Source organism: Colias philodice, chromosome 28 (assembly GCF_061535455.1).
Source record: "Colias philodice isolate Cphi_HAF_F1 chromosome 28, ilColPhil1 Martin Lab GWU primary, whole genome shotgun sequence".
NCBI lineage: Eukaryota > Metazoa > Arthropoda > Insecta > Lepidoptera > Pieridae > Colias > Colias philodice.
The window spans coordinates 4,851,373-4,876,347 of record NC_143113.1 but is presented as its reverse complement, the minus strand read 5'-3'; the positions used below and the strand labels follow the sequence as shown (position 1 = coordinate 4,876,347).

The 24,975-nt window shown below is 33.9% G+C and overlaps 1 protein-coding gene and 1 long non-coding RNA gene across 2 annotated transcripts in view; one reads left to right on the top strand and one right to left on the bottom strand.

Moving 5' to 3' along the window:
* LOC149476358 (luciferin 4-monooxygenase-like) overlaps positions 1 to 24,639 on the bottom strand; it is a 54,130-nt gene extending 29,491 nt beyond the window's left edge. Inside the window, exons 1-2 of the mRNA XM_089712226.1 lie at positions 24,473 to 24,639; positions 12,924 to 13,131 (exon numbers count right to left, since the gene is read on the bottom strand). Coding sequence (XP_089568352.1) covers positions 12,924 to 13,131; positions 24,473 to 24,589 — 325 coding nt within the window. The 5' untranslated portion in view covers positions 24,590 to 24,639. The remainder of the gene's footprint in view (positions 1 to 12,923; positions 13,132 to 24,472) is intronic.
* LOC149476356 (uncharacterized) overlaps positions 1 to 24,975 on the top strand; it is a 119,492-nt gene that overhangs the window by 78,086 nt on the left and 16,431 nt on the right. The window lies entirely within an intron of this gene.

Genomic DNA, 24,975 nt, shown 5'->3' with positions numbered 1-24,975 from the left:
GATACTCGAGGATATAATTAACATAGTGTATTGTTTACTTTTCATTTTAGAACGGCCTAAACATAAAAAAAATACATACGAATCAACCCCTTTTTGAACATAAAACGCATTTTGTTAGGAAAACGGCTACATATTTATACATGAAATTTCACAGAAATTTATACCAAAAAATATGTTATGATATTTGTAATAACTTGTATTGATTATTTTTTTAATTTTCATTATTATCGTAAAATTATCAAGAAAAAACTCGAATTTATAATAAAACCCACATAAAACCTCACCTCTATTGCATATTTTCGACGAAATTTGACGGTGTCAGTTCGACTCGGACGGGGGACTGTACGTGCGGTTTTTTTTTGCAAAATAACGCTAAAATTCACCGATTTGAATGTTTTGTTAAATTAAACCAGTTTGTAATAGGTATTTACATGAGCAGTTCATGAAATGAAAGTTAAAAATAGGTATGTAAAGATATAAAAATCTGTTTGTAAATTAGTTTTGTTTTTGAAAGGCGTCATTGAATAATATCCAGTGTCGATAATTTTTGACATTAAAATATTATCAGAAAACACATACCTATAATAAAACAGTAACCAGACTTTCCCTGTGCCTTGAATATTTTTTTAAAAAAGATTAATTGCTGTTCTATCGTATATTTTAAGGGTCCAAAACAATCCATATACTATAGGCCGGGAGATACTGACACAAAATTTTGGGTCATTTGTAACAGGATGGCGGTTCTACAGGGCAGGACAGTTTTTCAAGAACTTTGCCCCCTACTAGAAGTATGGCAAATAAGTATAATAATGGACACATTTTATCAAATACTTTCCAAAAATCCAAATGCAATACTGGTATAAATCGTTAAGCGAATAAAAATTGCTGATTTTCAGCGGTATGGCGACCATTTGGAACTGTCTGAAAAGTATGGCATGGTGATTTTCGTAGGTACATGGCTACTGGACGATGATTACCTGTGCAAAAATTAGCCTGGTACAAATGGTTGAATTTTTTTTTTAAATGAACGCATTCACGTCGGTATTGTGGGCTGTAAATCACACCGGAAAAGTATGGCATGACACTACCGCCTACTTCTTTTTATGGGCTATCGGTAAATCCTAAAATTATTGTGTTACAGATCGTTTGACTTCCGTAATTTATCCGACGAGTTCGACTAACGCCCACGCGACTAGTCCGCCGGTACCAGCGTTCTGACCATCATTTTTCTTTTTTCCATTGCGTACTAAGACCCCTGTAGAACCGCCATCCTGTTACAAATGACCCAAAATTTTGTGTCTGTATCTTCCGGCCTACTAAACATATACTATAATAAAATCGTAGGAAAGTCAAAACTAACATAAACGTATAGCAACATTTTTAACCGACGCCATTATAGGACGAAATTCTCAATTCAACTGAATTTTTTGTTGGTTCCGTTACCTCCGCACTTTTAACTGGGTGAACCGATGATTTCATGATTCATAAAAATATCTATCTATCTATCTATCTATCTTCTATATATATAAATAAAAATGAATTGTTGTTCGTTAGTCTGATTAAAACTCGAGAACGGCTGGGCCGATTAAGCTGATTTTGGTTTTAAAATGTTTGTCGTAGTCCAGGGTAGGTCTAAACGGTGAGCAAATAAGGAAAAATTGCGAGTAAGATAGAGTAAGACGACAATTCCATTTTCCCATATAAAAGTTGAGCACTTCTTTCTGTCAAACATTTGACGGTATTTGTACTCTCAGTTCCACTCGAATTGAAGAACGCATTAAAAAAAGAAGTTTGAATCGACAACAAAATATCAACTTTGCTCATAACATCGTGTATTTAAATTTCAAAATATAAAATTAATTAATTTGTTGACATGTTTGATGGGTGCCAACCTTACAGTGTTACCAACCCTCAAAAATATAGACTACCTATATATACCGGTTGTGTTGGTATACTAATCTCAAAGGAGGTTATAGTTTTGCATACGCTGAGTACGTAAAAAATACTTATAAAATTCCAGACGCATTTTTTTTTCAAATAGAAGAATTCCTAAAACTCTATGTGTACACCCATAACAAGCAACCCGCCCAACTTTGCCACCAGCACGTGAGCTATCGTTTAAGATTATGTTTTCATAGACAAAATGCTCACATTAGAGAAGCGGTATATGCCGGCTGCGCGTAGCTAGAGAAGAAAACATGGATTTTCAGGAAAAATTTAGCAAACAATTTTTGACGTAATTTTGTTGTTTAAGTATTTTTTACGTGATCAGGGTATGCAAAACTACAAGTCCCTTCGCGCTTAGTATACCAATAGTGGGACACCCTGTATAAAAGAAAGTCGTGTATGTTCCAACACTTACAACTCGAGATCTGCTGAACCAATTTTCATGGTTTTAGATTTGTTGGATTTGTCTCCGCCCAGAATAAATCCTAAAAACAACAAAAACTAGACCAATAAATATTTTCCAAAAATTTTGATTTTCGTACATGTCAATCATTAGTTGTCAATCCTGTCAAATACGGTAAATATTGTTTGACATTCATGCGGTCTGGTTCCCTCCTCATTTGTTAACGTTTTATCCAAATTTATCCACCTCAATAATCTTAAATTTTAATGCTTTGCTTTTGTATTTGTCCTGTTTGGTTATCCAGGTAAGACTGATCCCGCACTTGAACTGCTCAATCTCTTCCGTGATTTTTCCTCAGCACAGAGTATCAACACGTATCAAGTTGCTACATGATAACCGTAGTTATTGAAATAAAAGATCAATTTTGATTTGTGCATATGTCGTGGCCATATCGTAGATTTGCTCATTTCATGATGGCTATGTAATGCACAAAAAGTTACGGAAGTATAAAAAAGGTGGCGGTATTATAATATACATACGGAACGTTCACGTATTTACAGTCAAACATCACACTTTAAATCACTGTGAATCAATTATTGGTCATTTAACCACTAATCACAAATATGTTGCAACAATTTGTGCATTATATAGGCCACCCAACGAAAGTAAATACTTGTTCGTAAGGGAGATAAAGGATCTTTTATCTAGTAAGCCTTTTAAACACTTAGATATTTTTGTTATAGGAGACATGAACATTGATTTAAAAATAAAGGGTAACATTCAAGATTTTTACATAAATAGCATGGCCGAGTGCGGTCTAACAAGTCTTATAACCGATTATACAAGAATTGAAATAAGAAACCAAATAATAACGCGTAGCGTAATCGATCACATTTTCGTAAGGACGCAATTGTTAGACCTGTACTCGGGCGCGCTCGGCACTGCAATGGCTGATCACCGTATGATCGTATTGTCGTGCATTGGACAATCATTAACACACGTACAGGGTGATGTTAAAGTCATTCGAAAAATAGATAACAATAAACTTAATAATTTGCTTGATCATGTTAGCTGGGATGATTTTACGAATACAGAGTGTCCATATAAATTATATGATAACTTAAAAACTACCATCCAAAACTGTTATAATCAATCACAATTTGAACAAATAATTTCAACATCAAGTAAAAGAAACAAAGATCCTTGGATCACTACCACCATAAAAACTATGTGTAAAAAAAAGATTTATCTTTTATTGAATGGAAAAATGATCCGACTAATAAAATACTTCGATTAAAATACAATAAATTACGTAACAAAACGCGCAAATTCATAGAAAAATCAAGAAATAATTACTACCTTAATCAAATTAATCAAAACTACAACAACAGTCATGCTTTATGGCAAATTCTGAATTCATTAACAGGTCGCTGCAAAAATTCTATAGACAATTGTATCTTAAAAGCATTTCATAAAAATAACATAGACATTAAAACAATTGCTAATAATTTTGCACAAGAATTTTATTATAGTATTAAACAAATTATTCCTAAATGCAATAAGCGTCTATTATGTGAAAATGATTATTATTATCCACAAAATAAATCAATGCTACTTAAAAAAGCTAACAGAGAAAAAGTATGTAATATAATAAAAAAACTTAATATCAACAAAGCTCCTGGACTCGACAACATTCGATGTATTGACATAAAAAATATATGCACTAAAATCGTAGACATTATCGTTAAATTTATTAATGCATCTATTGTTAATGCCGCACTTGAACTGCTCAATCTCTTCCGTGATTTTTCCTCAGCACAGAGTATCAACACGTATCAAGTTGCTACATGATAACCGTAGTTATTGAAATAAAAGATCAATTTTGATTTGTGCATATGTCGTGGCCATATCGTAGATTTGCTCATTTCATGATGGCTATGTAATGCACAAAAAGTTACGGAAGTATAAAAAAGGTGGCGGTATTATAATATACATACGGAACGTTCACGTATTTACAGTCAAACATCACACTTTAAATCACTGTGAATCAATTATTGGTCATTTAACCACTAATCACAAATATGTTGCAACAATTTGTGCATTATATAGGCCACCCAACGAAAGTAAATACTTGTTCGTAAGGGAGATAAAGGATCTTTTATCTAGTAAGCCTTTTAAACACTTAGATATTTTTGTTATAGGAGACATGAACATTGATTTAAAAATAAAGGGTAACATTCAAGATTTTTACATAAATAGCATGGCCGAGTGCGGTCTAACAAGTCTTATAACCGATTATACAAGAATTGAAATAAGAAACCAAATAATAACGCGTAGCGTAATCGATCACATTTTCGTAAGGACGCAATTGTTAGACCTGTACTCGGGCGCGCTCGGCACTGCAATGGCTGATCACCGTATGATCGTATTGTCGTGCATTGGACAATCATTAACACACGTACAGGGTGATGTTAAAGTCATTCGAAAAATAGATAACAATAAACTTAATAATTTGCTTGATCATGTTAGCTGGGATGATTTTACGAATACAGAGTGTCCATATAAATTATATGATAACTTAAAAACTACCATCCAAAACTGTTATAATCAATCACAATTTGAACAAATAATTTCAACATCAAGTAAAAGAAACAAAGATCCTTGGATCACTACCACCATAAAAACTATGTGTAAAAAAAAGATTTATCTTTTATTGAATGGAAAAATGATCCGACTAATAAAATACTTCGATTAAAATACAATAAATTACGTAACAAAACGCGCAAATTCATAGAAAAATCAAGAAATAATTACTACCTTAATCAAATTAATCAAAACTACAACAACAGTCATGCTTTATGGCAAATTCTGAATTCATTAACAGGTCGCTGCAAAAATTCTATAGACAATTGTATCTTAAAAGCATTTCATAAAAATAACATAGACATTAAAACAATTGCTAATAATTTTGCACAAGAATTTTATTATAGTATTAAACAAATTATTCCTAAATGCAATAAGCGTCTATTATGTGAAAATGATTATTATTATCCACAAAATAAATCAATGCTACTTAAAAAAGCTAACAGAGAAAAAGTATGTAATATAATAAAAAAACTTAATATCAACAAAGCTCCTGGACTCGACAACATTCGATGTATTGACATAAAAAATATATGCACTAAAATCGTAGACATTATCGTTAAATTTATTAATGCATCTATTGTTAATGCTAAATATCCTATAGAGTTGAAAACTGGGATAATCCGACCTATTCACAAAAAGGGTTCGCGAAGTGAGTATGAAAACTATCGCCCGATTACCATTCTTCCGGTATTAGACAAAATCGTGGAAAAATTTATAGCCGAACAAATGCAGAATTTCTATGCCGTAAATAAAATTTTATCTGTCTCTCAATTTGGATTTCAACCATGTAAGTCAACTTCACAACTCTTGTCAAAATTTACAGATGAAGTAAACTCATGTCTCGATAACAAAAAACATGTACTTCTATTATTTATCGATTATAGTGGGGCATTCGATACACTCAGGCATGACACTCTTATACACAAACTAGACAACTCTGGTATCCGTGGACCTCTTCTGGGATGGTTTAAAGATTATCTTGCTAATAGAAAATTTCGTGTTAAAGTAGGCGATGAAATGAGCAATGAAATGACCGTCACCGAGGGTACAGCACAGGGCTCTGTGTTAGGACCTTTATTGTACTTGGCGTATGTTAATGATATAGAACATGTCATCAACAACTGTTCTATCTATCAATATGCTGATGACACCTGTCTTATAGCCTCAGACAAAAATATTAATGTTGCAGCTCAACAGTTACAGGAAGATTTTACGCGTATCCTAATGTGGTCGCACGATGCGGGTCTTGTCATAAATGTTAAGAAAACAAAAATAGTACATGTACACTCAAGCCATTTGAAAAACTGTAATAATTTTAAAATCATTGCGCATAATCACGTATGTCTCCACAAGGCTACATATTATAACTCGGACTGCTCGTGTGAATGTGTGGATCAAGTTCCTTACTATACTTACTTAGGACTAATTGTTGATAATAGGTTTAATTGGAACCATCATATAGATAATCTGTGTGAAAAACTTAGGGCCATACTCTCAAAATTATATATCATCAGAAATAAAGTACCATACAAAATTCTTCTTTGTGTCTACAGATCATTGGCAGAATCGATAATACAGTACGGTATCACAAGTTATGGACGCACATTTAATACTTACATAGATAGGATCGCAAATTTACAACTAAGAATAATCAAAAAAATTGTACCTATTAATATTAAAAACAAGTTTAAAGATAAACCTCTCGAACTATTTAGCTATTGTAATGTACTGCCAATAAGACAAATGTTTCAAAAGTTTTTTCTCATAGAACAATTTCATAACATAAACTTTCAAAATCCCATTTCGCATCAGTTTGCTACCAGACAAATAACTAACAATAAATTAATGATTCCTAAAGTACATAATTTTTATGGGAAGCGTACGTCAAATCTCTTATTACCCACTATACTTAACTCTATGCCACGAAAAGTCACGAAGGTCGTTAATATCAAAAACTATAAAAGAATATACAAAAGATATTTTCACGAATTAATAAAAACAATAAAATGAACATAAAAAACAACATTGTAATGAACACCCTGTATTTGTATGTCATGAATAGATAAGGAACCGGTTTATGTAGTCACATCTTTTGTCTTCCTTGCGAATAACAAACGGTGTTTATGCGACTGTGAGCGTTGCTACAAACCTTGTAAGGTTTCGCATCGCAAAATTGTATTTTAAATAAATGTGAAAGCTTGTTTTCTAAATAAAAAATAAATAAAATAAATGAAATGATCGAACATTTCATGAAATGGTTGAATGTCTATTGGCCACATCATGATGTGGTTTGAGCAGATCAATGATAAGAAATCGTTTCTCGATATGGCCAACTAAACGCGCGGTTTTTTCATGAAATGATCAAAGTTATTTGATCATATCGTAAAATAGTTACATTAATTATTGGTAGAGGCGCTGCAAGCTTCTATATGTGATAAGATGGCGGCCGCTGGCGAAAATTTAACTATTTGCAGTTAAAAACTTCATATTTCATTTAATTACAAAATGAAGAAAGTCACAGCAAAGAATTTACGACGAAGAGGTTCGAGTACTATGGAAAATGCGGATATCTTATATTGAAGAAAAAAAAACCGTCTAAAATCCTATACATAACTATACTTATATATTATCCAACTATATCATTATAATTGTTTCTTTTTTAAAAAGCGATTCGCTTCTGGCACTCGCCGGCCGCTGCCGCGGCACGCTCGCTTTGCTCGCTCGGCTCGTGCGTTGTTTATTAAAGTCTAACCTAACCTAACCTAAAATGTTTTCTATTGCAAAAACCATTCGCCGGCCGCTACCGCGGCACTAACTTTAAGGAGAAGCATGGCGGTGAAAATGATTTTAACATAGTCATAGGAGATTCAGTTTACATTAAAGGAGTTAACACGAGACGCACTAAAGATAAGCCTAGGTATCAGAAAGCGATAGTCACGGGACCAATCTATAGAAATGTTGTGCCAGTAACGACACACAATCGTGAGACTAAAGTTCCAATTAAAGACATTACGCGTCCTCCGCAGGTTACTGCTTCTGGCGATCGATGTGATCCAAAACCAGGTCCTTCAACTGCACCAGATTAAATGGAACCCCGGAATATTACCCCTCCGTGAAGGCTATGCAGTCGTCAGCAATGACACATGGAGAGTTGTTAAGGTGTTAGATTTTAAAGTTAATATATGACGATTTAGAATTTAATATAAATAGTTATCTATCATTTAGAAATCAGGTTCATAGTTGTATTGATATAAAAGCGTTAGGTTCCGATTTTATTACAACAGAATTGCAAACAGATTTTCATATGAATTATACTATTGATAAATTTGAACAATTAATTTCGTCTTCTAGATCTAAACGTGGTTTATTAAATCCACGTGGGTTCGTTACTAAATGTAGCTGAAATATCTCGGTCGGTATGGCGGGCTGTAAGTCACACCGGAAAAGTATGGCATGACACTACCGCCTACTTCTTTTTTATGGGCTATCGGTAAATACTAAATTCTAAAATTTTTGTGTTACAAATCGTTTGACTTTCGCTATTTTTCCGACGAGTTCGACTAACGCCAAAGCGACTTAGCCGCCGGTACCAGCGTTCACACCATCATTTTTCTTTTTGTCATTGCGTACCCCCGTAGAACCTAAGTAAGACCCCTGTAGAACCGCCATCCTGTTACAAATGACTCGAAATTTTGTGTCAGTATCTCCCGGTCTATGTCCGGTGTACGGAACATTGTTAAAATTGCAATTAAATTATTTTTTGCTGTATGGTCGTGAAAAAAATTCCAAAAGTTCTGCAAACTTGACACAGATATCGGAAATATATACCGAACGGTTGTATAAATTTGCAACCTTTTTCGTTGACCGGAACATGTTTATTTATAATTATTTTTAATTCGTGGTCATTTTTTCGAGTAAGGTGGTCTCGGAATAATTACAAAAGTTTTGGAACTTGGTTGCAAACTTCGAAAACATCTATTCTGATGCATTTACAAATTTGCAACCTCATTCAGTTTAATAAAAAAAAAAAAAACATTAATATTCAATATTAAAAGATGTTCCGTACACTGAGATTGGTTGCAAATTTAATACGTGATAATATGAAATATTATATCGAAAACTTCCCCAAGTTTGCAGAACTTTTGGAATTTTTTTCACGACCATACAGCAAAAAATAATTTAATTGCAGTTCCGGACTACGGACAAGGTTGCAAAATGAGATTTATTGTCGTCCCAATGTACCATTCACTTGACCCAAGTTTGAAAACTTTTGGAATTATTGTGAATTGAATGTCTTGACTGACTGGAGTATAATTAAATAATTTATTATTATGCACTCGGTACGTTTAGATTTTAGAATAAGATAAAAGATAGAAGGAGAAATAATTATGAAGATTTAAACCCTTGGTTTTTTATTATCTGTAACTATTATCTTTTAATAATATTATCTTTTATTAATATAATATAATTTGAATTTGAGTAATTTAAAAAGCTGCCATTCAGAATGTTGCTCCAACCGTAAAAAATACCAAGAACTTGAACAAGAGTCAATTTTAATTTTAATCATTTTTCAATACTAATATTATAAAGAGGAAAGGTTTGTAATTATGTATGTATGTATATATGTATGTATGGTTTTCACGCATAAACTACTGGATAGAAATCTAAATAACAAGGCACTGTTATTTTAGATTTCTATGACCGATTACAATGAAATTTAGCACACATATAGAGGGCAACTTGGATTAACACATAGGATAGGTTTTATCCCGGAAATCCCACGGGAACGGGAACTATTCGGGTTTTTCTTTGTAAACGCGAGCGAAGCCGCAAGCGGAAAGCTAGTAATTAATAATTAACTAGTTATTACCCATGATTTACTCGTGGAATTCCTCAATATTTCCTATCTCATATTATCTTACAGACATTTTTATTGTTTGCCATAAATATCCTTTATCATATCTTTCATTGTTCACGAATATATACTTTAAAACTGCAATTTCTTACATTTTTATTATCTATACTTATAATAAATCTGTAGAGAGGCCAATTCTGTACATGAAATATATTTAAAAAAAAACTATGAAGGGGTGATAAGGGATCGCTACTGATGCCAAAAATGCAATCAGTAAAATTTTTGTCTGTCTGTCTGTCTGTCTGTCTGTCTGTCTGTCTGTATATTCGCTATAGAAACAGAAACTACACGACGGATTTTAACCAAATTTGGCACAATTATTCTTCATACTCCTGGGCAGGTTATAGTAAAAGAATCATGTAAATCGGTGTAGAAACACCAAAGTTATACATGAAATACGCTATAAGTCATCGCGCGTGAATACAGAATCATGCCCTAAGGATTATTTTTGTGTATCAGTTGCCGCGTTCGACGCGCTTCGCGGCGGGAGCTATAAAAAGGCGGCGGGTCTGCACCCGTTTCGCGTTGTCACGGCATCACGTGTGAACGGCTGAACCGATTTCGATAATTCTTTTCTATTATATTCCTTGAAGTACGAGGATGGTTCTTATGTAGAGAAAACGTAAATACGTTCCACGGGCGAAGCCGGGGCGGACCGCTAGTTTTTAAATATAATCTATACTGATATTATGAAGAGTTTGTTTGTTTGTTTTAGTACGAGATCCGGCTGCAGGATCAGTGCGTTCATCGGTTTTTTGCTGAAAACCGAATTTTTATGTATATTTATAATTAGGAGAATATATTATATCGACTAGGTTGCAAGTCAAAATTTGGCCGCAAGCATGTTTAATTAAAATTTTTCTAATCGATTTTTGGGAAAAAAATTCGTTCACTTGTTTTTTGAATAAAATGTAGTCTACATCACGTCAAATGATATAAAAATTCTAAAAAAATCACGGTTGCCGCTTTTCACCTGGCCGCAACATCTTGGCAGCCTGGTGCAAACAGGTATGATTTCGATTCATTTTTACGTTCATAACGCACATTCATGAATCATATATCAAATTAAAGCTAATTTTGCACGCCTCATAAGCGAAGCGTTGAGGTGGGTACTACTGTCACTTCGCGCAAAACATCTGATTTTTCAAACTTAAAATGTCTTTATGTATCATACATTGCACTTGTAAGATAATACATACACACACATATTAAGAAAAAACACTATTTTTAACGTTCATGATATTTTTGATGTCATTTTTGTTATTTAAACTAGTTAAAAAACAGTTTAAAAAAGTTCTGTCTTGGACGTCCGTGTGTCTGTATGTGCGGATCCTTTTTCTTGTTAACACGATAGCGACCGAAATACTTTACTAATCGAGTCTTTTTTTTTCTCTTACGCTTGAGTATGCTCAGGAATAGAACCCTTTCATTTTTCAGGGTCTGATTCGATGTGGTTTAATTGTTATTAAATAAACAAAAATAATAATTAATAAATATTTATTTAAAAAAAATTATGAGGCGTGCACTTTTGGATTTTCCAAATTTTTTTTCTATTTATTATCATATATGGTTGCCTAATTAAATCCGGCCGCAAATAAGGGTTGCTGGCTTATAAAAATTATAAATATAGGATTAGTGCGTTCATCGGTTTTTTGCTGAAAACCGAATTTTTATGTATATTTATAATTAGGAGAATATATATCGACTAGGTTGCCAGTCAAAATTTGGCCGCAACCATGTTTACACTCAACCTTAAATATTCAACATCTTTAACAGCCGGCAACCCTTATTTGCGCCCGGATTTAATTAGGCAACCATATATAATAATAAATAGAAAAAAAATAGCTTTAATTTGATATATGATTCATAAATGTGCGTTATGAACGTAAAAATGAATCGAAATCATACCTGTTTGCACCAGGCTGCCAAGATGTTGCGGCCAGGTGAAAAGCGGCAACCGTGATTTTTTAGAATTTTTATATCATTTGACGTGATGTAGACTACATTTTATTCAAAAAACAAGTGAACGAATTTTTTTCCCAAAAATCGATTAGAAAAATTTTAATTAAACATGCTTGCGGCCAAATTTTGACTGGCAACCTAGTCGATATATATTCTCCTAATTATAAATATACATAAAAATTCGGTTTTCAGCAAAAAACCGATGAACGCACTGATCCTGCGGTGGGATCTTAGACTATTTGTTTGAACGCGCTAATCTCGGGAACTACTGGTCCGATTTGAAAAATTCTTTCGGTGTTAGATAGCCCATTTATCGAGGAAGGTTATAGGCTATATATCATCACGCTACGACCAACAGGAGTGGAGCCACGGGGGTGAAACCGCGCGAAGCAGCTAGTATCATATACATAACTAGCTGCTCCGCGCGGTTTCACCCCCGTGGCTCCACTCCTGTTGGTCGTAGCGTGATGATATATAGCCTATAACCTTCCTCGATAAATGGGCTATCTAACACCGAAAGAATTTTTGAAATCGGACCAGTAGTTCCCGAGATTAGCGCGTTCAAACAAACAAACAAACAAACAAACTCTTCAGCTTTATAATATTAGTATAGATATGTTTCCTTTCAAAGCTGTTCAAGATATCTAATTCATTTATATTTAATTTTAATAAACATTCACGAAATATTAAAAAACTTAATAAATTACGATGAAATTGTGTTATTAAAAAACTATAGGAAAGAAGCCGTTTATTCACTAATAAATAAAATAGGTATTTCCAAAAAATACTGTCCGAAAAACCATATTATCGTAACTTTTTCAGTTATGTACCTACACAAATTAGGTTACTTAAAAACGTTTGAATGTTTGTAAAATCTATAAGAATAAAAGACGAATTTATTTGAATGCTCTAATCTCAGTAACGACTGGATCGATTTCAAAAATTTTGCTTTTTTTCTTTCACCGTTGCGAACATAGCGAACGTGATCTTTGATGTGCAATAGGACTATGTACCACGGGCGAAGCCGGGCGGACCGCTAGTAAAACATACCTTTACTATAGCTCAAATTGATCGTAGTAGCTACTGCGCCTGCGCACAATATACCAATCACAGTACTCCAAAACTCTCTACGATTTTCCGAACTGACAGCGATCACGTCTCCCTTTCTAACACCTAGGCGGGTGAGAGAGACGGCTATATTCATGGCCTCTTGCGCTATTTCACCATAGCGAACCTCCTCATTGGTTATACCGTTGATCTGGAAATATATATTTGAATTTATTAATATCAACATACCTACAACAGTATTCTAATCATCAACAGTTTTATTATTGATAACATTAATAGCATCAAAAACAACATTATAGTTAACATTATTATAGTCAAAGACTGCAATAATTTCAACTGTATCACCGTTTTCATCACCAACAGCATTATTATCATCAACAGTATTATCATCAATAGTATTATCATCATCAACAGTATTATGATTCCAAACAGAATTATCATCGAAAACAGCATTTTCATCAACAACAGCAGTTTCCTGAATATCAGCATATCGACAATATTATCGCCATTTTCATCAGCAACAGCATTTTCAAGAAGAATATATTATAATATATCAACAACAGTTTTATAATCAACAACAGCAATATTGTCATCAACAACAGTATTATCATCAACAACAGTATTATGATACCAAACAGAATTATAATCGAAAACAGCATTTTCATCAACAACAGCAGTTTCCTGAATATTAGCATTTCGACAACATTATCACCATTTTCATCAGCAACAGCATTTTTAAGAAGAATAGCAATATACGTAGCCACAACAGTTTTATAATCAACAACAGCGACATTGTCATCAACAACAGCAGTTTCCTGAATATCAGCATATCGACAAGCTAGTGTCAGTAAGCTAGCAAGCTAGTACTTCTGGCTTCGTGTAGACAAAACTAGCTTCATTTCTAAGCTAGAAAACTAGTAAGCTAGTTGACAAGCCAGGACAATTTTTAATAGGATGGAGTTATATTTTTTGGGCTAGTAGCCACCCTCAACAACGGTATAAATTATAATGATATTTTAAGCTATTGCATAGCTTCTATCGCGGGCCTTGAGCGCGGGGACCGAATCCAGAAATTGCGTAACGAAAAACCTCACGCTCCCCACTCCGACGGGCGCGGAGGTGTGGCTTGAAGGCATGCTACGCAATAGCTTTACCGCAGCAGTCCCCGAGTGCCACACGTCTTTTTTAACATTATTATCAACAACAGAATCATCATCAACAAAATTATCACTATTTTCATCATCAACATTCGTCATCTTCGTAATTCGTAATTAATTCTCACGATCAGCCTATTTCATAGAGATCTAGAGAGATGCCAATCGATTGCGCTGAGTACGAAACCTGGTGTCTCATTAAAATTTACGCACACAACAGTAAACAAAATAAAAACAATACTTCGCGTTGTGTGCGTGTCATCACACAAAAATTTGAGAGCGACTATTCGTTCGCACACTAGATTGTAAGTGACGTACGTATAGAGCCCACTACAGCCGCAAGATATGCGTTTATGATAGGGATTGCTTGTCGATAAAATGAGAAACGTTAAAATTAAAACAATTTATAGGCAATACAGTAACTAGGTAGAAATGGACACCTTGATGGTAATATTCATGGTGATGAAGTCCATAAAGCATTGCCTATTGACTTATTGTAAAGTAAAATAAGTATGAAATAAGTGACTTCTTTTTTTAATCCATGTATAATACTATAAAATAATTACTATAAAATTATTGCTCGAGTACCTATCAAATAATAATAATACAATCAGATATTAAGCTAATAGTTATACATTATGATATAAAAATAAGGTAGTAAGGTAGTAAAATTCCGAATCTTATCGACATGGACACACTCGATTCGCATCCTTAACTTACGACCGCAAGCAGCGGCCGTACTACACGATTGTTAGCTTTAGTATGTTCATTATACACTGCGGTATTCAAACTCCGCGTTTGAATAGAGTCACGTACAGAAGAAGCATTGTAAACTATTTACATAAATTATTGTGACTGTCGTTCTGTCACATAATATAAAAGATAAGAAACCAAGAAATCAGTCTACGTAATATTTGTTTTTGAAATTTTAGTAAGAAAATCGTATAATTTTCAGTACTTACCGATGGTATGTGATTCCATTTGACTTAAAGATGCTGGTTTCACTTCGGTTTTTACAAACTTTAACGGAACAACACGGTATTGTCAAATAATACCCGGCCGACGGTCGAACGTCAACTGAATGCAACAAACGGCATGTGTTCTTTTTTTGGGCATATTGCTGCGACACCGGCCCCGCCCCCTAACCATATCTCCCTTTAGTTTCTGTGATCTGTGGCCTATTTAGTGCACTTCCTTAGAGAATTTTGGGTTGCTATATTTTTCGATCTTTATATTACTTAGTTTCAGTTCTGTTTATGTTATAACTTTATATTTAACTGAAGATATTACGGTTCATGGTAACAAAGAAAGAATATACCTATTAGTTATAAGATACAACGAACATATTGTAAAACAATTTTTATTTATGAGGCATTAAATACAAATTATAAAAATAATAATATTTAGGATAAATTGCATTCTGATAAACATAAGTCCTTTTATCAGAGTCACGCAAAGAAAAGTGCAAAAGATAATCCATGTACAATTTATTGTTGAACATTTCAAGTACCTATTGTAATAACAATTTAATCGTCTTACCCGACTGTACTAAAAGGAGGGTTATGTTTTCTGAGAATTAACCTACGAATATTATTAACGTGAAACATTCGTATAATAGAAGTACGATGTATGGTTATGGATGTTAGGTACTCTTTCACGACAAAGTAGGAATTCGAATCTTTAGGAAATGGGTATCATTTAAGCTATCACCAATTTAATTAGTTTTGTGTTTCTTAAATAATAGGGTTTGTCCTCAAAATAGTAGATCTGTCACCAAAATGTAGTCACCAAACAATGCAAAATCAGTTCCACAATAAATCACCTAAAATCCTGAGATATAAGGTCTAGTACCAAATTAATGTTTTTGTATGTATTATAATAGGTGTGTCCTAATAAGTATTGAAGCAAACTAATTTAAAGAGATCACCAATAAATCATATTATGTTACTAGAAAATTGCATTAAGTTCAAATAAAAAATTATTAATTTCCACTGGTAGTATAAATTATATTTAAATAATTTTTTTAGCAGAGTAGTAAATAAAACAATTAAAGTAAAAATAATCAATATTTATTGTTTAAAATAATTACCACTGAACAATCAGCGCTGGTTTAAAATAGCTGGCTTATGGCTAGCAGTAGATAAAACACTAATAGTAGATAAAACACTTAATTAAAGTTACAGTTAAAAGCGCCAATTTGTCTCCGCCCCTTTGATCATTTTTTCATTAAAATTATAAATTGATGTATTAAATTGGTAACGAATACTATTAATTTAATATCTGAACGAAATAAAATGTTACTACTGTATTGGTGACAAAATATCAAATAAAAATGAGTCGAGTCAGGGATCGATAATCGATTAATTTGGTGACAGATCTACCATTCTGAGCACAGAGCTATTATTTAAGTAACAAAACTGTTATTATAAGAACGAAGTTAATATTCATGTAATGCAATATAATTTTATTGGTTATCGATCTCTTATTTTACACATATATTAACATTAATTTGATAATTCATACCTGGGAACAATTTTTGTTTATCTGAGAACGAAAATATTTCGTGGTGATAGATCTATTTATTAGGTGATACAACTTGATGACAAATATAAATTTTGGTGATAGAAAATATAGTTCCCTTAGGAAATTTGGTAAAGTATTATAATATTATCTGCGGTACATACACATATAAATTAAAGTTTAGTAGCCCTTAGGCTACTTTTTACCACACGAAGCCGTGGATTTCAGTTAGACGTTTTTCTTACACTTACTATGAATACTTATCTACATATCTACAATAGATATTGAAGCCAAAAATATAGTTTTCAGAATTTTTGTCTGTTAGTCTGTATGTATGTCCGGGGCCCGGGCTAATCTCAAAAAGTACTGCATGGATTTACTTCACATTTACATAATTTTTGATACAGATAGCTTAAGATTCCCGGAAATCCCACGGGAACGGGAAATATGCAGGTTTTTCTTAGACTACGCGGGCTACGGGCGAAGCCGCTGTCGGAAAGCTAGTAATATCACGTAATATTATAAACGTAAAACTAGGTAGGTATGTAAGTTTGGTGAAATTCACGGGAAAACCACTGAAACAATTTTAACAGTCATGTAGTTTATGTACCAGAATAAAATATAAGCTATAAAAGTGAAGTCCCATGTCCCCACGTGGGGTAAGGGGCAGATGCATTATACATCTGTTTCACTGATCGATTTTCTTTAGGGACAAGTAGGTGATCAGCATTCTGTGTCCTGCCAGACCGAGACATTTTTTTTCTTCGTCTCCACCGGGAATTGAACCCAGGACCCCTCGGTGTTACGCTCACGCGTCAACCACTGTACCAAGGAGGCGGTCGCTCGCTACACATAAGCTATAGGTAGGTATAAATACATGGGTTGATCCAAAAGTAATGATAATCAATATTAAACAAGGTCATTACAGTTAAAATTATTATGTATTCCTCAAGATAGTCTTCTAACTAGATAATATACTTCGATATTTTTTTTCTTAAACTTAAAAAAAAAAACTTTGACTTCATCCACAAAAACCCCTTTACTGCGGCCATCACTTCGCTGTCGTCTTAAAATTTCTTGCCTCGAAGGTGTTTCTTGTGCCGAGGAGAGAGATAGAAATAACTAGGAGCTAGATCTAACAAACAGGGTGGGTGTTCAAGCATTTGGAATGCCGATTTTTGAATGGCAGCCATTGCAACTGACGCTTTGTGATCTGGTGCGTTGTCTGGGTGAAACAGCATTCAAGCCCGCATTTTGCCATGTCTCTTTTCCTCACTAACCTACAGCAATCTTTTAATTTGGTCTGTGTAGTAAGAGCCCAATATAGTGGCTACCTTCTTAAAATATCCCACCATAATTATTCCTTCAGCGTCCCAAAAAACTACCGCTTTAATCTATCCCACTAATTTTCACTTTGAATTTCTTCATCGTCACTTTGGAAGCTAGCATCCAGGCCATTGATTGTTTCTTGGTTTCAGCATAAACATGGTGAACCCGGGTAACGTCCATGATCACAAATCGTGACAAAAAATTATCCTGATCTCATAAAAAATTTGGAAATTCACCCTCTAAATGTCGAATCGTTGTTTCTTCTTTTCGTCGGGAAACATTCTGGCACCCACGGTTCACATTCAAATTAATGTAAATACTTGGAAACGTGGCCTGTTGATATGATTTTTTTGTGATAACTTAGTGAGTACATGAGCAAGCAAAAAATATTTATTTTGTATTTTTATGTGCACAGGAAATACCCAATTATCATTACTTTTGGATCAACCAGTACTTGCTCTTGCCCGCAGATTCGTCCGCGGTCTTAGATAGGTAGGTACCTAAATTTTAAATTATAAAATGGTTAAATTATGGTTTTAGGCGCCAAATTATTTTATTAATCTTATCGATTTTGTGTAATGTGACTGACTGTAAAACATGATTACAATTGCAATGGAAGTAAGGTAACAGTTTTTCAAACGATCGATTTTTTTTTGATATCGATTCTTACGTCAACTACCTACCTACCTACCTATACTTTACAGGAAATGTATTTTAACTTTGTTGATAGTGACAATCCAAACTTAATGATCTAAGCAATCCAATAATAATTAGGTAAAGTAGGTATTTAATAAAAAGCAACGGTTTGAAAACAAAATAATTTTTGAAATTCGGTTTTGAACAATTCAGGGGCTCTGAAAAGCAATATATCATTACGCTAAAATTCAATGTTACTAAACGAAACAATTATGATTTTTTATTTATAATTTATGAAAGAAATAACTTATTATAACTGGAATAAATAGAATAAATACAATATTTATTATTTAATGTAGGTACTAGGTAACTTTAGTCTTTATCGCATTTCATGGCGATTTTTTTCCTGTTACAATCAGCTGTTTCTATGCCTGATTTGTAATGATGACAAACATAACAACACTATCTTTGCAAGCAGGATTGCTTGCAATACTCAGGTAAAACCTGTGTCACTCTAGATTTTACTTATATCTCCGGTTCCTTAACTTTATCCTGATCTGGTTAGCCGTTCTAAAGAAAATTTTCACATCAAACAAACAAACAATTTTCGCATTTCTATTTCTAGTTGGGACCCGGATAAAAAGCAAATAATATAGCATGTATGTAACTATGTAATGTGTACTAATGCAGACAACAGAATATAATCATTTGACTACCTAGTCACTAGACTATCAATTTCATTACAATACCTATATCCGATCAACTATTGTTGCGTATAAAATAATAACAAACATTCTTCCGTCCGTTCATCCTCACATACTTTCACGTTTATAATATAACACGATAGTACCTACTTAACTACCTAATACATAAAGAAACAATAAAATATTATACTAAGGATAAATATGATACAAAACAGCATCTCAAAATCATTAACAAATAAATATTCATTCAAATAAGAATTCAGAGACCTCCTGTCACCCCACATATCCTATATATGCAATCTAAGTATTAAAACAGGAGTTTTTCCAAAGCCTCTTAAAAAAGCCATTGTTATCCCTATCCATAAATCAGGCAACAGATCATATCCCTCTAATTATATGCCTATTTCTCTGCTATATACTTTAGCTAAGATATTAGAAAAATGTGTAAGCAAGAGACTTACTCACTTTTTAGAAAAAAATAAGCTCCTACATAGCAGCCAATTTGGATTTAGATGTGGAAGATCTACTGAGGATGCCACACTGCGGCTCACTACACAAGTGTCAACGCATCTGGATGAAGGCTATAAGTGTCTAGGAATATTTCTAGACCTTCAAAAAGCCTTCGACACTGTGTCCATCCCAATTATGCTTGCTAAGCTGGAGCATGTGGGCGTAAGGGGCCTTCCCCTTGCTTGGTTTACAGATTACCTGTCTAACAGAACGCAATCTGTGCGTATAGTAGGTAAACTGAGTAACGAAGGTGAGGTCTCTAATGGAGTGCCGCAGGGTAGCACTCTCGGTCCTACGCTGTTTCTGATATATGTGAATGAGCTGTGTAAACTAAATGTGGCTGACTGTGAGGTTACCATGTTTGCTGACGATACGGTTATATTATTTAAAGCTAAAACATGGAATGAGGTATTTAAAAAATCTGAAAAAGGACTACGAGCTGTGACCAGGTGGTTGGAAACTAATTTGCTAAAATTGAATGTATCTAAAACTAAATACTTATGCTTTTCAAAAACATCTGGACTTAGTCCAGCTGATCACCTGGACCTCACACTACATGTTTTTCCGTGCAACCGTGATTCCAGCAGTACTACAAGCTCATGCATGTGTCCGAAGATACAGAGAGTTCCTCAAATAAAATATCTTGGCATTATAATTGATGATAAGCTATTTTTTTTTGACGTGATAACGTCTTATAATTCGATAAAGCCGGCTGCACGCACGAAAAAACATGACTCATGCGGCGTTACCTCGCTCTGACTCATCTGAGGCGTTCCATGTAAGGCTTGAAGTGCGAGCGAGAGCGCGGAACGAGCGACAAAGAAGCACAATCGGACGTTGTCACGATCAACTATCGTCAGTAAACCGACTTTACAGACAACCAATTTTTTATAGTTAAGCGGGCAAGCGAGCAGGCGGGTCACCTGATGGAAAGTGAAGCCCGCCGCCCGTTAGCATTCGCGTTGTCAGGGGCACCGCGAATGTGTTGCCGGCCTTTAAGATGTTTATATGCCCTTTTTTTGAAGATTTCCTTGTCGAAGACGCTTGGAAACACCTCAGATGGTAGTTCATTCCACAAATTAGCTTAACTGGATTCCGCAAATTAGAAATGTCTCAACGCCTTAGATCATTAAGTAATGATCTAAGCTCAACGCGGATCAGAAGATTAATATACGTATTTAAAACACTTAGAAACTTTGCAAGCAATGACTTAATAACTCTAATATATAAAGCACTCGGGGAATGCCTCATAAGCTACTGTATTACATCGTGGGGAGGAGCAGCAATAACCTATCTCTTAGAAATTGAAAGGTCACAGCGTGCGCTTTTAAAAGTAGCTTTCAAGCTACCATTCGACCACCCAACTACCATGTTATACTCTAAAGTGAAGATTTTAAGTGTCCGAAAACTATTTGTGTATCAATGTATTCGGCGTTATCATAGACTTAATAACAGCAATGAGACTAATAACAGCTGACTTAAGAACAGTTAAGTTCCTTCTTATACAAAAACAGTATTCTCAGTCCCTTCCAATCTGGTTTTCGTCCAGGGCCTTTAGACAAACGTACGTAACGCCATGGAATAGAAACTGCTAACGCTAATTATTGACATAAGCTCATGACATTTTGGTAATGGTTCGATCACACTACCAACGACGCAGACGACCACGACCAAAGTTCCAATCTTGCCGAAATTTGTCCAAAATCAATATCAAAATCTCCCGTCATTCTGGTACTCGGAAATAAAAAAATTCGAGGTCAATTAATAAAAAGAAATAGGGTTTTTTGCGATTTTCGCCGAGACGGTAAGTTTATCATACAATCACCTGAACCAAAATTGTAGATCATCTAATTATCTATAAAAAAGGTTAAATACGTTTTTTTTAGGAGCCACCGTTTCTATGAAAAACCTGTTTGTTTATCCATTGATCTCAAAAATTTTTTTTCCAAACACCAATACGACAGGAAATTCTTAAATTTCATTTTTAATTGTGTTTTGCACAATTTTATTTAATTGCGACTGGATGAAAATTTTTTTCGAGGTCGTCGTTGTCGTTGGTAGGGTGACCGAATCCTTAGGCAAAACATCATACGCTTATGTCAATTGCTATCGATAGCGTATTCTATTCCTTGGCGTTTTGACGTTTGGCTAAAGGGGCAGGACATAGTACGACTACTGCACTTGTTAAAGTCACGGATGACATACGTAATGGAATGGTAAAGAAGCAGTTGACAGTTCTAACCCTCCTAGACTTTAGTAATGCCTTTAACACCGTCGATTTCGACATACTGCTACAACTGCTTCATTCTATTAACATATCTCCTACAGTGGTTGATTGGTTTCACAGTTACTTGCACGGTCGCCGCCAGCATGTATTATTGGAGGATAAGTCATCGTCCTGGTGTGATGTTGTTACAGGCGTTCCGCAAGGTGGCGTTTTGTCCCCTCTCCTATTTGCTATTTTTATTAATTCCATAACTAATAATTTATCTTCTCTCTATCACATGTATGCTGACGATCTCCAGATATACACCCAGTCTACCCTCGAGAACCTATCCTCCGCAATCTTAAACACGAACACCGATTTGGAGAGAATTTTGAATTGGAGTCAGAGGTACGGTCTGAATATTAACCCAAGCAAAAGCCAAGTCATAATCATTGGTAGCCCATATTTAATCTCGCGGATTGACTGGACATACATCCCCAAAGTTCATATAGATGGCTCCGTCATTGAATTTCAAAAATCTGTAAAAAACCTGGGGGTTCACTTTGACACGACTCTGTCTTGGTCGTACCACGTAAAAGAGACAAGTCGCAAACTCTACGCAGCGGCTAGTTCTCTAAGACGTTTACGGCATTTCTTACCGATTTCTACCAAAATTATGTTAGCTAAATCCCTACTTCTTCCGCTCCTTGATTATGCTGACGCCTGTACCACTGATCTTAGTGAAGACCATTTAAATACATTTGAGCGTCTCCAAAATTTCTGCATTCGTTTTGTTTACGGTCTTCGTAAATATGACCACGTTTCCCAGTTTCGTAATAAACTCAAGTGGCTTCCTATAAGACTTCGCCGGAATGCAAATGCGTTGAAGTTGTTATTTTCCATCCTCTTTGATCCCAATTCTCCCTCCTATTTAAAAGAACAATTTAATTTCCTAGATTCAGGTGTTTATACTCTTCGTTCCGCTGATAACCTTCTCCTTAGCTTTCCTTCTCACCACACTAGTTTCCTTGGTAAATCCTTTGTAATAACCGCTATCAGACTTTGGAATTCTTTGCCTATAGCTGTAAGATGAGCTTCCTCGAAAAGTTCCTTTAAAACTCTTTTAAATAAACATTTATCTGATTTAGCTTTTCCTTCAAAATAATAGTATGTATTATATCTTCTTTTATTATTCATATAATATGTATTTTATTTACTCTCTTTTATCTTTATTTCATTGCCACCCGTGTACCCATTTAATATCAATCTTTATCCTTTACCTTGGGCAGCCTGGAAGAGATCGCTGATAAGCGATAAGGTTGCCTTATGTGCTGTGAATGTTTCCCTTTCTGTTAATATTATATGATTGTAAATTTTGTAATGGTACATAAAATTGTTAAATAAATGAGTATAAAAAAATAGAAGAGTTGCTGTTCCAGTTCTGTGGGCTAAATCCAAATTTGCACACAGGCACTATACCTAAATATATTGCTCCAAAACTGTACAATAAAATGAATAAGTTTTATAATATTACTGCTCTGAATAATTACCAAATTAGGGCTAGAATTTTGAATTGGTTAGTATTTTAGTTAGTAGTTAGAATTTTGGAATAGTCTTGACTACAATAACACAGAAAATCTATTACAAATTCCTTAAATGGATTAATTAATACATGCATACACAAACACACACACACACACACACATACACACATACACGCACGCATGCACGCACGCACACTCACATAAACTTATACACTTACATATATACTTATATATACTATAGTATTGATAATGGTTTTGGACTTATTAATTTTTTTTAATTTTAATTTTTAAAATATTAATAATTTCCATTTCTTGATTTTTACATTTTAATATACTTATCATGAATCTTAATTTTACCTTTTAATTGTAATTTTAATTGATTTTAATTTTTAGCTATAATAACTTACATTATTATTATTGTTTATTTTATTTTAATGTTATGTTGATTGTAACAACTTATGGTGTTGCATTGTTTCGATTTAATTTTGATTTTTTGCTGATTTATGGCTGTTGCTCAATTTATTCTATAATTAGTTACTAACTTGTTTAATTTTTGATGAATTTATTAATGTGCCGATATAATTTTGAAATTTGTTTTGGACGTGCTTTATTTGTAATGAATGAATGAGTTACCTAGACACATTTTTTTTTTGTTTTGCTGTTTGAACTTATTTGTTATTGATTTTTTTTTATAGTTTTAATTGCATGTAAATTTTAATTTATTTTTGATTTTATTTAAATTGTCACTGTAAATGGAAGACACAGGCTCCTGAAAAACAGTTCTTACTATCTTAGGAGCCTGGGTCGCTCTAATTTGTAAAATTTTTAAGTGAAATAAATGATTTATTTATTTATTTATTCAACTCACAATCACTACAAAAATATGCACTTTGATCTTAATAAAAACATAAATAAAAAACAAACATACCAAAGCGATTTCATTTTCAAATTCAACTAATTTCTTCAGGACGAATTCGCCAAAATGCAATGTACTAAAGAGACTACGGTTGCTCGCTCCGTACATATATTTTGGATTTTTGAACATTTTTACACGATTTTTTTCACTTTAAAATCAATAACATGTCACACGGACGAGCTCCAAACAAAGAGTGAGGAAAGAGGAAAATGAAATCAGTTTTACTTTACATAGATTTAGTTATCATCACTTCACTACATAGTATAAAACAAAGTCGCTTTCTCTGTCCCTATTTCCCTATGTCCCTTTGTATGCTTAAATCTTTAAAAGTACACAACGGATTTTGATGCGGTTTTTTTTACTAGATAGAGAGATTCAAGAGGAAGGTTTTAGTATATAATTTATTAGGTTTTAGACAAAGCGGGCGAAGCCGCGGGCAGTAAGCTAGTCATAGTATAAAACAAAGTCGCTTTCTCTGTCCCTATGTCCCTTTGTATGCTTAAATCTTTAGAACT